Source organism: Crocodylus porosus, unplaced genomic scaffold (assembly GCF_001723895.1).
Source record: "Crocodylus porosus isolate Cpor-Errol unplaced genomic scaffold, CroPor_comp1, whole genome shotgun sequence".
NCBI lineage: Eukaryota > Metazoa > Chordata > Crocodylia > Crocodylidae > Crocodylus > Crocodylus porosus.
Window position 1 is genome coordinate 83610633 of NW_017728906.1, and position 14262 is coordinate 83624894.

General features: G+C 41.0%; 1 protein-coding gene across 1 annotated transcript in view; it reads right to left on the bottom strand.

Annotated features, from left to right (window-relative positions):
* The window catches only part of CNGA3 (cyclic nucleotide gated channel alpha 3), a 42756-nt gene extending 29809 nt beyond the window's left edge, over positions 1-12947 (bottom strand). The window contains exons 1-3 of the mRNA XM_019529448.1: positions 12828-12947; positions 5529-5645; positions 1824-2003 (exon numbers count right to left, since the gene is read on the bottom strand). Coding sequence (XP_019384993.1) covers positions 1824-2003; positions 5529-5645; positions 12828-12928 — 398 coding nt within the window. The 5' untranslated portion in view covers positions 12929-12947. The remainder of the gene's footprint in view (positions 1-1823; positions 2004-5528; positions 5646-12827) is intronic.
* Between the last annotated feature and the right edge of the window lie 1315 nt (positions 12948-14262).

Consider the following 14262-nt stretch of genomic DNA (forward strand, 5'->3'; position numbering starts at 1 on the left):
ACTACAGTATAGTGTAAACATAACTTTTATATGCACTGGGAAACCAAAAAATTCGTGTGACTCGCTTTATTGCGATATTCGCTTTATTGCGGTGGTCTGGAACCGAACCCGCAATATCTCCGAGGTATGCCTGTAGTGTGCTCTGAATTATCAGACAAGAGCACAAACAAAATTTGTTGATAATTCACCTCCTTGCTCAACTTTTGGTAACCACAAAAATGGGTAAGGACCCTGCACTTCAGACTAACATGCCCTCTAAAAAGTCAATTTTTGTCTCTGTGTTTCAACAAAGGAAGCCAGGGTGGTGTGGGTGCTAAGCCACATGGTTAACAGCCCAGTGGTAGCAAGTTGGAGGCCACAGCAGAAATGCTTATGGCAAGGTCCTGTCATATCTAACAAATTTGTGAATTCTGCTAAGTATTTTTGTCAAAAGGAAAGGAACAAATTCTAAGGATATTCTTTATGCTGAGTTGCTTTAAACTCCTATGCCATGTTTTTATGCTCATTGGCAAAGTGGAATACCACTGGAAATGTATGATGTGTTCTCCTGAAGGCCCTGATTACTTTAATTAATGAAACAGGTTTAAGACAAGACTCAACTTGCTCGTGATGCTAAAGAGTGAACATTTTCTAATAATTCAGGTCAGCAGTCAAGAATTTTTCTGATTCTAGACCAGGACCTATTTAAGATGTCAGTGGTTGAAATCCAAGTAGGTAGAGTTAAGTGCTAATGAATTTTGTAGGAATATTTATTGTGGAACTTCCAAGTACTTGAATGTCTTGGGAAGTTACTCTGAGAATCGCACTTAAATGCTTGCATCAGGAACTGCTTTCAAGTAGTACGGCAAGAGCAGATAAGCTGGCCATAGACCAATGTGGCCCTTGAGAATTATTTTCCTCCTAAGTAGTGGAGAACAAAGTTCAAGGTCTGAACAACATTTACACCAGAAATATCATAAACCAAAGGCCTCCCTTCCAAAATCCTAGCCCAGGTACCTTTGAGGGGGGACAAGGAACCATTCAAAATGAAATAGGATTCAGTATCATCATTCATGTGATAGTCATGCTACTGCCTTTTTTCCATGCTTCCTGAGGATTGGATAACCTAAATATTTATACCCCAACCCTGCTTGGGGAAGGGAGAGAAAACCCAGTATACCAATGGTTTGGTAAAGCACATTCCCTCCATTCAAGCACTGGATTTATTCTTACCTGAGCACTTCTAAATTGTGAATGCACATTGGCTAGTAAGCACAATGACTGCAGACAAAAGTAGTGGGAAATCATCAGCCATAGGTGAATTAACAACCTTGTCTGCATGTGGCACCCTTTTGTAAAAGTTTCTTTGTTGTTCCAACTGCCAGAAAAATGTAGCATTTGGTTTGTACTTCTGAAAACTGCTTACAAAGTAGGACTTGTGCCTCCCTCAGTGAGAACAAACCCCAGAGAGTTTTTAAATTGCACCATGTCCTCCCTCTGCTGCTTAGCCAAGGAAGTCTGCCAAAGCAATGGTAACCTACAGAAAGTCATGTATGAAATCCCTGGCATAATAATCCCTGGGTAAACATCTGTTTTTGTCCTAAGATGCATTCTCTCAAGGTCTCCTGTAACTGGAAATGGTAACTTCTGTACAGTTAAGAAATCTCCATGCTTTCTTCAGTTCTCCTGAAGTTGGAAGCTTTTATTTACATGAAAGTTTCTGGAGAACAATAGCTACTCTACTCATCTTCTATCTTCCAATAAAGCCCATACTCCAAACAAAGAAAATGGCAATTACCCCGAGGTCCCTTTACTCCCAGAAAAATACAATCATATCATCTTACCGTTTCCGTCCAGCTGGCTGCTCAGGGTTTCCCAAATTGGAGTGAACGTTGCTTTCCCTGCTGGACACTTCTTTGAGCTCTGGCCCTCGAATACGCTCAAGGAAAGAATCCGGCCTTTGGTCTTCATGATGCAAATGCCTCGTGGCCCATGATCTCAGAGATATCATGAACTGAGACACCCTGCAAAGAACATACGTGCAAAACTATCTGAACAAGATGAAAATGTCAGATGGAACATCAAGAATAGAACAGCTACCGCTAGAAGCTAGAACAGCTGCATCAAATTGCCAACTAAGGTTTTCATAGTCTCAGGATGCCCATCACGTTACTAGAACTAACAGCGTATAGTAGTGGTTAGGTTGCAAGCGGCAGCCTCCCACTTTAAAAGGTTGTGACCCATAAAGTAGAGGGATCAGGAGGTCTCTTCTCTTACCATGACCTAGTGAACTCCAACTCCAACCAGTATGGCATGGGAGCCAGAGAGCAATTGCCAATCAGCAAGCAGGCTGGCAAGAGAGAGAGAACTTAGATCTGCCTTCAGAGCTAGGAGTTACTGACATAAGGAGGAACCTTGGTGTGGTGAGGGATCCTGTGATGAGAGATCGTGAACTCAAATGTGGTCATGTAAAATGAGCCCAAAAGATGCCCTGATGATGAAAGAGAACAGGCTGCGGAAGAGCTGGATTGTAAAATGATGAGTGGTGGGAATTTCAGGCAAGAGAGCACTTCCCCTTCAATAGATGTTGCTGGGATGGGTTATGGCTGAATTTCGCCAATAACTGTGCAACCTTATTTTTTGACCCTCGTGGCTCTAGATTCATGGGTCTAGATCCGTGGCTCTATATTCACCCCCTACCTTGTAGAGCATTCATTTGTTCTGTCACATCTACTATCTGATTGTAAATTCATCAGCACAAACAATGCGTCTCCTTTCATGTTCCCTAAGTTGTTTAGTGCATAGTACATAGATTATAATGACTAATACTGATAATAGAACTGTGAACCAGTAATTGACTGTTGCATATAAACTACAATCCCTCATCCTAAACCCCAGTGGAGCACTAGAATAAAGTAAATAAAAAATGTCACAGCACCAGGAAAACAGTTTTATCACTGCTGTATTTTAATGTTCCTCTTTATGTTCTTCCCACGCTGAGCTAGGTGCTCTTCAGGGATAATAATTATTCTTGGTAAAGCAGAAAAGGAACTCTGTTTCTGAAATGCATCCAAGTAACAATACTAGCGGTCAAATTGCCTAACAGTGGTTAGAGTCTATCCAGCAATATTCTGTATTGTGTTCTAATGGTAACTGCATCTGGACAGTGGTGGTACATCTGCATGCCACACAGACTTGCCTTGAGCAAACAGCATAATAAAATGCTGAACAGAGCAGCTCTTCCTTGATAGGCTTTGTAATATTCAAGAAAAGTTCTTTAGACTTCCCCAGAGGAAACTAGCACTACATCTGCTCAGATGGCATAAGGATAACCATGATGAAAACACTAGTGCTTAAGCAATTTACAGTGCTGTTGTATGGAATATCTGCCACTTGATTACAGATTCTCAAGGTCCTAAGGAAATAGCTTGTGACAGACTCCCTCAGAATCTCTTACGTCTAAGATGTAAACGATAATAAAAAAAGAAGTAATATGTGGAGTGAAAGAAATCGGAGAAGGGTATCTTATATTTTGTTTCCCCATGGGGTCAGGATTGCATGAATAATCTAAGACCTCCATGATTTAAAAGACTGAAAGTAATTGCAACTCTACAAAAAAAACAGCCATCCTCCTCACTAGGCTCACTAAGGTCATGGATTAATTGATACAAGCCTTACCATACTGACAAAAAGGGCGCTTGTACATGTGACGGGGTTTTAGTCCTTAGGGCTGCATTCAATGCCCCCTAAATTGAAACAGTGAGTTTAACTGAAATGTTGGATTTGATTTTTCCATCACTGTATATATGTTATTGTCCTGGAGGCCACAGGTGCCTGCTGAAGACAAAAGTGGTGAGGGGCCTGATCCTTTTTTTTTTGTTCTGGCAGAGCTTGCTCATCTCTCCCATGGCCAGGGGGCCATTAATCTGTGCCATTAATTATCAGCTCGCCTCTCCAGCCTATCAACCTACTTTCTCCAGCTGCCAGCACATCCAGCCACCCTCCTGCCACCTCACCATGCTGCCCATGGGGCAAGCCAGCCCATTCCTGGGTGGCCCCAGGTGTCTTGCCAGCCGCAGGACCCTGCTGAAGGCAGAATCGGTGAGGAACCCAATCCTTTCTTTCTGCAGAGCCTGCCCACCTCTCCCACATGTGTGGGCCAAGCTGACTAATGGGTGAAACATTCAAAGTTGCAAAATTGAAAACTAAATTACATTAGGATTTAATTTTGTTTGCAACAATGCAAACTCATTTAAAACCCCCAAAACTCCCACATGTAATGGGTGATGCCATTAAGCCACACGAAGGGAAATGTTCATCACATGTACATTGTGACATCATCATGCGTACAAGCACCCTTCAAAAAGGAAATTAAGCCCCAGTGTCTTTCTGCTTGTCTGGGCAGAATTCAGTTTGCAGTTTGCAAATGTAATGAAAGGATTATTTGGGTGTTCTCTCCTTAGTTAGAATTTAGAATATTGAAACAGGATGCTATCATATCCGTTCAGGACATGAACAGGTTTTAAAAACTTAAAGAAACTCCTAGTACCATTTTTTTTCATTCCACTACAAGCCATTTGCTTTCATACACTGCAAACAGCCTGCTACTGCATGAGAACCCAAATAAAAAACTAACTAATAGCACAAAGGAAAATGATCATTTTGTTCATCGTCTTGTCCAAGATGAAAAATAGTGAAAAATAAATTTTATTTTAAAAATTACTTCAACATTCCTGAATGTTATCAGTCTTTTTAAAAATAAATGATGTTTAATCATTAATATCTTTAATAACGATATCATAAAACAAATACAGCGTTGTACCTCCAGCTGAAATTCTCTAAATCACACCCAGAGGTCTTGATTCAGAAAGCACTTAAGCACATGTTCAGCTTCAGGCATGTTGTTAAGTCCCCTCTAAGTAAGTGACACTTAAGCTTGCTTAATCTCAGGGATTTGCTTGAAGCTGTTCTGAGATGCTTTTCTGAATTTGAGTCAGAGCCAGAATCAACAGCCTTTCTTAACTGTGGCTCCAAGTGAGTCTCATATATACCTTAATCCTAAAAATACCCAGTAGACCCTGCATTCGCAGTGCAAGATCTACCACTATTAAAGCTGAGAGGGAATAACTCCTCACTTCGTGTTCAACAGAATCTATTATAACCAGTTAACAACCTAGAGAAAAACTTCTATTTATCCCTGCACTTACTGCCTGACCTCATTTCATCTTTTTCTCCGGTATTCAATTTCTTTTCAGTGCTGATGATCTCAAGATGAATCCCTTTCTCCTCCTCGGATGAGCCCGCTGGAGCCCCATCACCAGCTCTTGCACATTAGAGATTTTATTCCAATTTGACTGAGTACAGATGAGTACAGAATCAAGGTCAAAGCACCTTTGTTTCATTTAAGGTTTCTTGCGGGCCTCTCCATTTCAGATGGACTGAACTCATTTTCTTGCAGAAATGATGAACGTCTTTCCCTTGCTTGCAATATTCAGTAATTTCTTGATAGCGTGTTATCCTTAATATTGGAAATGAGACTAGTTAGTCACCTGGCCATTGCTCCCCTGCCTGTGAACGAGCCCCTCCGTGATTCTGACGGGCCTCTTGTCTCCATGGAAATGACTCTCTGCAATTCTGAACATGTGTCCTCACACAGTGAATGGGTCCTGAAAAAGCAAATATAGTTTTAAAAGATTTTACTTAGCTCTGCATTGCTTTTGCCAATCATTCAGTTCTGTGCATCAACTCAGGAAACACTAGGGGAAAAATCCTGCTTTTTCCATCACAAGTGCTATCTCAGCCAAGCACAAAGTAAACACAGGAAAGGCCTGCTATTTTGGTTTCCTGGGACTGTACCCTGGGAAATCAATGGAAATTCTGCTATCTATGGAGGCAGGCATAGAAAGTGATTCTACCAACATATGGTCTTAACAGTACACGATACAAAATTTGTAGTAACTAGTATACAATCAAATGGCATCCCATTTGACACTATTGAACTCTATGACTTTTAAAATCATGAGACTGTCTTTGAAATCACAACATTTTTAGAATGAGTGAAATCCTAGCCTTATTAAAAGTCAACCAAAAATTCAGAATTGACTTCAACTGAGCCAAGATTTCATCCAATAAACTGTGTGTTCTTTTTATTTGTCTCCTCATTGTGTTTAGGATTCATGTTTTCAGCCATTCTTCCATGACCATGAAGCCTAGAAACTTACTATTATTATACCAAAAGCAGACAGTCTATTAAATAAGGCCTTAAAGAAAACACTAAATACAATGAAACCTACAGTAAGATTGCAAGAACTGGCAATACTGCTGAGGTATGCTGCACCAGTGAGCAATCCATTAACTAACTTGGATGTACTCACAATGCAAAAAAGGACTTACAAAAATTTATAGTCAATATGGCACCATTTTATCGCACTGAAAAGAACTTTGTTCCAAATTGGATTAGAGACTACAAGGATTTTCACCTCTATCATCTTATTATCTTCCTGACACAGAGTGATATCACGTACCGTGTTTGATGCTGGAAAGTAAATTCAAATACATGTGCCCACACAAATACACTGAAGTACTATTGCAACTCTAATATTTTATTGCTTTTCTTGTCATTTTTTTCTTATAAGTCTGGGAAGTGTTTTACTTTAAAAAAGGAAAGAATGGACGGGAGTTCTTACAGAAATGACCATGGTGCAGAAATGCAGAGCCGAGAAAAGAATCCCTTTTAGAGAAATAGAGATCCTATGAATGTCCAAGAAGGTTGGAGCTAATATAATGAGTATGCAAAGGCAAATGATTCCAAACAGAGGATTTCTTGTTCCAGAATCAACGGCCATTTTATTCACCAGCTACAGCCACATTAGCCATTTGTTTTGGAACAGCTAGGTTAAGAACTCCACATCTTCTTAGTGACGGGCACACAATCTCAGATGTTCAGAAAGTCCAGGTTAAGGTATTGGACACGTGTTCATATGGTCTGAACAAAATCCAGGCAGGTGAGACTCGCTACAAAAAAGACATTATTTCCTGGCTTCTTTTCCTTGACTTACTTTTCCCTAAAAGTCTCTACACTCAACCTCCTTTTCATTGATACTAGCATTGGTCTGTTTGGATACTTGTTGGCATTAGGTAAGGAGTTAAGTGTGCAGATACCAGATCTGGCAAAAGGCACATCCATACTACAGACTTCACTTTGATGCTGAGATAACTGAGCTAACTTAATCTGACCTACGTGGGATATAGGTAGCAATCTTGCTGCAGTGGCATGGAGCTTAGCCATAGTTAATTTACCATGCATTAGCAAATACATCTATTATTCAACTTGCTCACAATAGCCTCCTCAGTATTTTGTAGCCCTCACAAATTAAAAATCTGGAGTCCACTATGCCCTCACAAAATTGGAAAGTAATAAACATGTTTAATATAACTACATTTCTATAGTATTATTTGAGGCGTCATCTGGGAAGCATGGAGCATGTCTTCAAAGTGTTAGCTCCAGGAAACATATAACCCTAGCTCTTCATCTTTTTATGCAAGTTTTATATTTGATAACGGATGTAATTCAAGCTGATAACTTTGATCTATCAAGTGATACGTCTGAGTCCTATGTGAGAGACTAGCTTTCAATCTATTTGAGATCAATTGGCACTTTATATGTATGGCTCAGTACAGTGCCATGTAGAGATAGTTATGGCAGAGCTGAACTAAATAAATCAAAAGCACTGTAGCCTAAGAAGCAGAGTATATTACCTCAGGCAGAGCACCAGGTTAACCTGACTATACTGCTTCTGGTGCCCAAGCATTGTGCTATGTAGACATAATCTAAGTCATAAATGTAATCACTTAGAATCCAACCCAGTGACTATTTAAATCAATAGAAAGACCCCCCTGTCACGTGGGGAGACTGCGACTTGTTAGTGACTGAGCATGTTCAGAAGAGGATGATAATTTCCTCTACCAGTTTAGCTTTCAAAAAGTGCAAGGCTTTCCTCAAGCTTTGGCCAAGAGGCCAGTGCTGGATAGGTGGATTGCTATCTTAGTGTACTTTGGACTGTTTTGTTTGGGTTTTCTGATTTCTCTTCTTTCTATTTTTATTTTTTCCTTGCTTGACTTCCATTTTAAAAAAGGGCATTTCCTGTATTAATTTGTCTGCATGAACCTTGAGACTTTTTGCAACTAGGCTGATCTTATCAAAAATGTTTGCACCGGATATAATGTAGACTGGTAGGGACAACATAATCCTTTTGTGAAGAAAGTACTGAAGTTACCACATTCCACATTCACAGTCTTATGCATATCTAACACAATCATTAAAAAATACACTAAAAATGCACCAAAGATCTTTGTGTCTGAAACTATCATTATGACATCACATAGAATTAATTAGAAATATATTAAAACAGATTCTACTCTCATTTAACCAAGTAAATCTGAAATGAACTCCACTGCATAAGACAGTATTTGTCTGATTCCTTTCTCCCTCTGTTTTTCTACGGTCCTTGTCCTCTTAGACCAGCAGTCAGCAACATTTAGGAGTGGTAGGCAGAAAAATCTTTGTTGGCTCCAAAGCAGACTAGGGCTTCTCACTGAGCTGCTGCCATGTCCTCCAGCCACCCTCATGAATGCAAATCCCCACTGTCACTGCAGAATCACCAGTGGATCATCAGCAACATCTGGGCTTTGTGGGCCAGATAAAATCATTCTGTGAGCCAGATCCAGCCCACAGGCCATAGGTTACCAACCCCTGTCTGAGGTCATGACCCGACACAGGCCTAGTTACACAGGCACAAAGGCCAGCCCACAGGAAGCCAGGTGCAAGAATGGGACTATATTCTAAGCAACTCAGTGCAGAGTTGTGTTTTTAATTTTGTTTGCATAGTGCCAGAGAGGGACAACCCCAATTGGGTGCTATTGTAACATAAATATTAAAATATCAGTAATAATTATTGCTATTGTTAACCCAAATTGGACACTCAGTTTGTGAGGAGAATATGGAGCTTATTGAGCAAAAGATAACGGCACAAAATAAAAATGGTGAGAAGCTCAGTTCCGCCCTTTCAGCTCAAACTCATGGTAGACACTGAAGAGCTATTGTGCCACAGCAGGAGATAGGGGGGGCTTTTGCCTCAGAGGGAATGAAGGTCTGCACTACCCTTTGGGGAGTGAAGCTTTCTGTCCCCTCTGCAAACCATCAGTCATGTGGGGCCCAAGCTCTTCTTGTCCCTTCTGAGTGTCTAGCAGGTGTAGCTCAGCATGCTGCTTGCCAGGGAGGTGCAGAAGGACAGGCTCTTTGTACCTTCTTATATGACCAAATAGGTCAGCCATAATCTGGTCCTAAATTTAGTTTTGCATTCATCTGGCTTCTGAGCAAAATCAAACAAAATCACTTCCAGTTAAAACAAAAGGAAATAAACAGCATCATGAAATGGAAACTGCGGTTATGCTCTCAACTGGTTATGAATGGGGCATCAAACTGACCTCCCTGCTTTTGCAAGGAGGTCTGTTTGATGCCCCACCTAACTGATGTCATTTAGACATCTAGCCTCCTGGTTCTACTTGCTTGTCAGCTTGTTTCATACGTCTGCTGGTCAACAATAGCTCTGCTCTGTTAACAACACCCATTCATTATGAGAGGCTGGATTTTAAAAATCGGAGCCAAAGTTCTTTGGCACATTGGACTCATCACAGTTTTAAATTTGTCTGTGTCTCACTGTACGACAACCTTTCCAGCCACCATTGCCAGGTCTCACTATATCTGCAGTTTTTCTTAAACCCTCATCTCTGGGGTCATATGCAGAAATCTGCTTTCTTCTGTTTAAAAAGTAAGTTTCTAGTCTTCATACTTGAGGGGGGAAACTTGAAAGTGTGTAACTCCTAGCGAGAAAGTACATGAAGCAACTCCCACATTTGCTGTTTTAAATATCCTACAATTCTTAAAACAAACTCATGGTTTTGAAGGTATTTAGCAGTTGATTTATTTATTTTTAATGCCAGGGTATGATCATGCCATTTTTCTAACTTCTGTGCAATGCTTAACATATGTCTGCTCTACTGCGGTATGGATAAACACCTCTTGGGATGTGGTTTGAATTAGATCCATATGGCAGCAAATCATAAATAAATGAATATAGGGAGATTTGCCTACAGAAAGGGATCAGGCATAGGCCCAAGGCCATCAGCTAACTAGCACTGTCCTCCTTCAAACACTTGAAGCTGAAGAATAAGCTCCTGGACAAGTATAACCTTTGAAGCACTTTATACACCTTCAAAGTGCTTCAAAGGGTAAGTAGACTGGCATCCAGGTCCTATGAAGCACTCCAAAAATGGCAAAAAAGGTGCTTCAAAATAACCGTGGATTGAAATAGTAGCAGCTTGGAAGCACTTTATTTTCAAGCACTTCCAGTTATGGCAGCATGCTCTACAGAGCTTGACAGGGGGTTGCTTAGTCCTCTGGCATCCTGAGATGTGGAGGTGGAGAGCAGGGCAGACAGCAAAGGAATATTCTCCAACGTCTTCATCTGTCCCTGGGGCTAGAGAGCAGGAATCCCTGCACATCTCTGATGCTGGTCTCCCTCTTCTAGTAGGAGGGTCTGGGGGTTTCCCCATTCCAGCAGGGGGGAGCACTGCAGTTCTGGTGAGTGGAGGTGGGCACTCAGTCATGCTGTTGTGGAGATTTGGAAGCGTTCTAGCAGAAAGCAAAGTACGGCAAGGGGCTGCACATCTGTCCACAGCTGAAGTGCTTCATTTTTTGAGGCATTTCAAATGTTACATATGTCTTGGGCCTTAGAGAAAGAAGGAACTGGGAGGGGAGGGGGGATTCTCCCTTAAAGTATGATAATGTCTGAAGTTATAAAATAAATAGTCTAATTGTGGGTTTGGAGACTAGAACCAGCTTTTGAAGAACATGAAACAGAATAAATGAAGCAATCACATCTTGCTGCATAGGACCTACCAGAGATCCCTATCCATTCAAACTCTTTTTCCATAAGGCCAAACTCTCTAACATTTTCTGTAGCAAGAAGGCTCATAAGCTCTATTCCCCATTTTCCTTTCAATCATATGAGTAACACTTTTATAAAACTGCATGCGTTTTGCAGAATGCTGCAATGTTATCAAAACATTCAGAAGCTTGTCTCATTACTTATATCACATAGTTCTTACTCAGAGGTCAACTAATCCAAACTATGCTATTTCTTGATAAATAAATAAATATATATATATCTCCAGCTGTGCAAGTGTGAATGTGAACAGCTGCTGGATGTTACAAGAGTATTCTATATTTTGTTAAGAACACCTTACAAACCTTTAATGTGTCATCTCATTTCAAGAGTGAGCTTACATCTTTTTACTCATCTACAATTTCCTGTAATTAATGTTGTTCACAGCAAATGGATGGTTTTAAATCCATGTCTTCCCAGGATCACCGTCATCCTGATAGATTGAAATTCTTGCTGCAAACTTACACATTTCAACCCCTTTAGCTGTCATAATCAAGTCATTACCTTTGATGCTGTTGCTGATTGTAATGAGCGTAATGACTCAGTTAAATGTTTAAACCTTGGCAAAAATACACTCACAACTGCATATTTGTAAGTCTGTTCTAGAAGCTGTCAGGCTCTGATATCTTGTACTGAGAGGACATCAAAGAAAGAAGGAAAGAAAGACTTTCATTTTCAGCTGCATTTTTCCTACTCTCCTGAGGGAGTCACTGAGCACTGGACACAAAACTAGTGTTAAGACCTGCAGTCATGGCAGCTGTAAATCTTCACAAGCAAGGCCATTGTGTAGTACCTCTAGGTCAACCAGGCCTCTCTGTAAGGAACAAGACCAGCTCTGCTTATCATGCAGCTGTGCATGTTCCTAGGCAGCCCACATGGAAGAAAGTGTTGAGGCTATGCAAGAGGAAACATGGGTGGGCTAACAGGGTGCCCTGGGTGTCTCCAGGCCCCCATTTGTTACTTACCATCCCAACCCATCATTCACACAGAAACTCCAAGCAGATCTAGGTGTTTCTCTAGTCCCAGACACTATACATAAGCAGTAAACAGTGGCTGGCCACACTGTGCCTAGGTTAGCTGAGAAAGCATGACTACTGCAAATTCTGCTTTCCCTCATCTCTCTGCAGGCCGTGGGCTTGTCTAAACTCAGAACATAATTGAAGTCTTATAGCACGTTAACACAGGTCCACTGCTATGTTTTAAGTCCCCAGGCATTTTGCAAGTCCCCCAAGCCCACAGAGAGCCCTGAAGGGCTCCACTGGTGTGGGAGAGGTGGACCCTGAAAAAGCAGTAGGATGCACTTCATGTTCTGCAGACTACAGCTCTGGCAAAGGTTTGTTGTGCCCCAGACTGCAGGGCAGTTTGAAAGATGAAGCCAGGGGATTGCAGCTAAGCAGATTCAATAGCTGGGAGAGTGATGGGTGCTACAGAAAGCCTCCTGACCTGCTTAGTAATCTAAGAAGTGCTCCAAGAATAGGATTTATCTTTCCTGAGCACCTGTTAATTCCTCCTGAAGTGAACAAGAGTTTTGCTACTTGAGGAATGCAGGTTCTAACAGCCAAAGTTTCATAGTTTCATAGTTTCTAGGGTCGGAAGCGACCTGAGCAGATCATCTAGTCCGACCCCCGGCCATGGCAGGAAAGAATACTGGGGTCAAACGACCCTGGCAAGGTGTTCAGTTCAAGCCCATCTACTGTTTTGCTCTTTGCATTTATTAGCAGTTGAAACTCTGTTAACTGTGCTGGGTCAATGATTACATAGACACACCCTCCCTTAATGCACTGTGCTACAGAGGTGGCTAAAAATATATCGTGATTGACTAAAATGAAAGAAATGTATTACCTGCTAAAGCCATTTTCAATTCGTTCGACATCGTCACCAGAGGCTCTGACAGACAGCCTGTGCATACTAGGGTAGGAATGCTGGGTGTTGATTTTAGCCATTTTGCTTTACATATCAACATCCAAATGACAGCTGAAACACACACACACACACAAATGTTGGAAAACCAGCAAAAGACATCAAACATGGTACATATCAAAAAGAAAGATTTATTAAAAAAGCAAAATATCTTAGTAATTTGCAGAATAGTGAGTGATATTTGTAAATGCAACAAAAGCATTACTTTGAGCATGTAAACTAGACAGGACAAAATGCCAGAGAATGTACAATGGAAAATAATGCTTCATTGGTGTAGAACTAAATTAGAAAACACAATAGATATTTTTAGCCCCTAGACACTATAAATACTTACTATAACAAGTATGATATATAATACGCCTGCATTTAAAAACCCTGTTAGAATTACATTAAGTTGAGTAAGCCAGCCAAAAACCTTAAATGGTCTATGAATAAAGGTTATTCATTCAATCTTAATACATCTTATGGTACAATTTAATTACATGGCCACATCCTATTTTTCCTCAAGAACCCCTTGCTCACTGCACTGTGTGGAGTGAGCTAACTGAATGAATAATCATGCTTTTTTTTCCTTCATCATTTAATGTGTGACCCTATACTTTATTCATGACATACCATTCTAAACCCTGCAGTATCTAAAACCTTCATTTCTCATGAGCTTCCTTTTATTGCTCTCACTCTGTCCAGGGCCAGGTCCTAGTTGTCTTCTAAGGCACCTCTACTGTATTTTAGGCCACCGTTGCAAAGCTCATATTTTAGATTCTGTGACCCAGGGTGGTGATTCAAATTGACATGGCTAGACACCTGGGGCCAGATTCTATTCCACCTATTAGGTGCATAAGTGGACTTAGGAAGCCGAGTGTTTTTCTATTCCACCTTTGAGTGGCTAAAAATCTATTAATATACCTACTTTTGTAATACATTATCATCTAATCCCTAAGGCTGGATCACAAAAAAAGCAGCAAGGAGGAGGAAGACCCACCCACCTTTTGTATTAACAGTTTCTCAGGAAGTCAAGCAGGGTGGAATAAGATCACATTTAAGCACTTATGTTCACTTGTGTGCCTAAGAGCTACACCTAAACGATCTTAGGGTATAAACAGATGTGCCAAGGGAAGCTGATCTGCTTCACTAGGTGAAATGCATGTTGCCTGTTGCCCTACCCCTCAATCCTGTGGGATAGGGGCAACATGTTCCCCTCTTGCAGAGATGCACCCCAGGGAATCTCCAGGCCACATCTCTACAAGAGGGGAAAGCTGGCTCCAGTGCAATCCTGGGGCTGAGACTGCCAATCAGATGACTGGCAATCTTAGTCCCAGGATGGCACCAAAGCATGTTTGACTTACCAGTGTGGTCC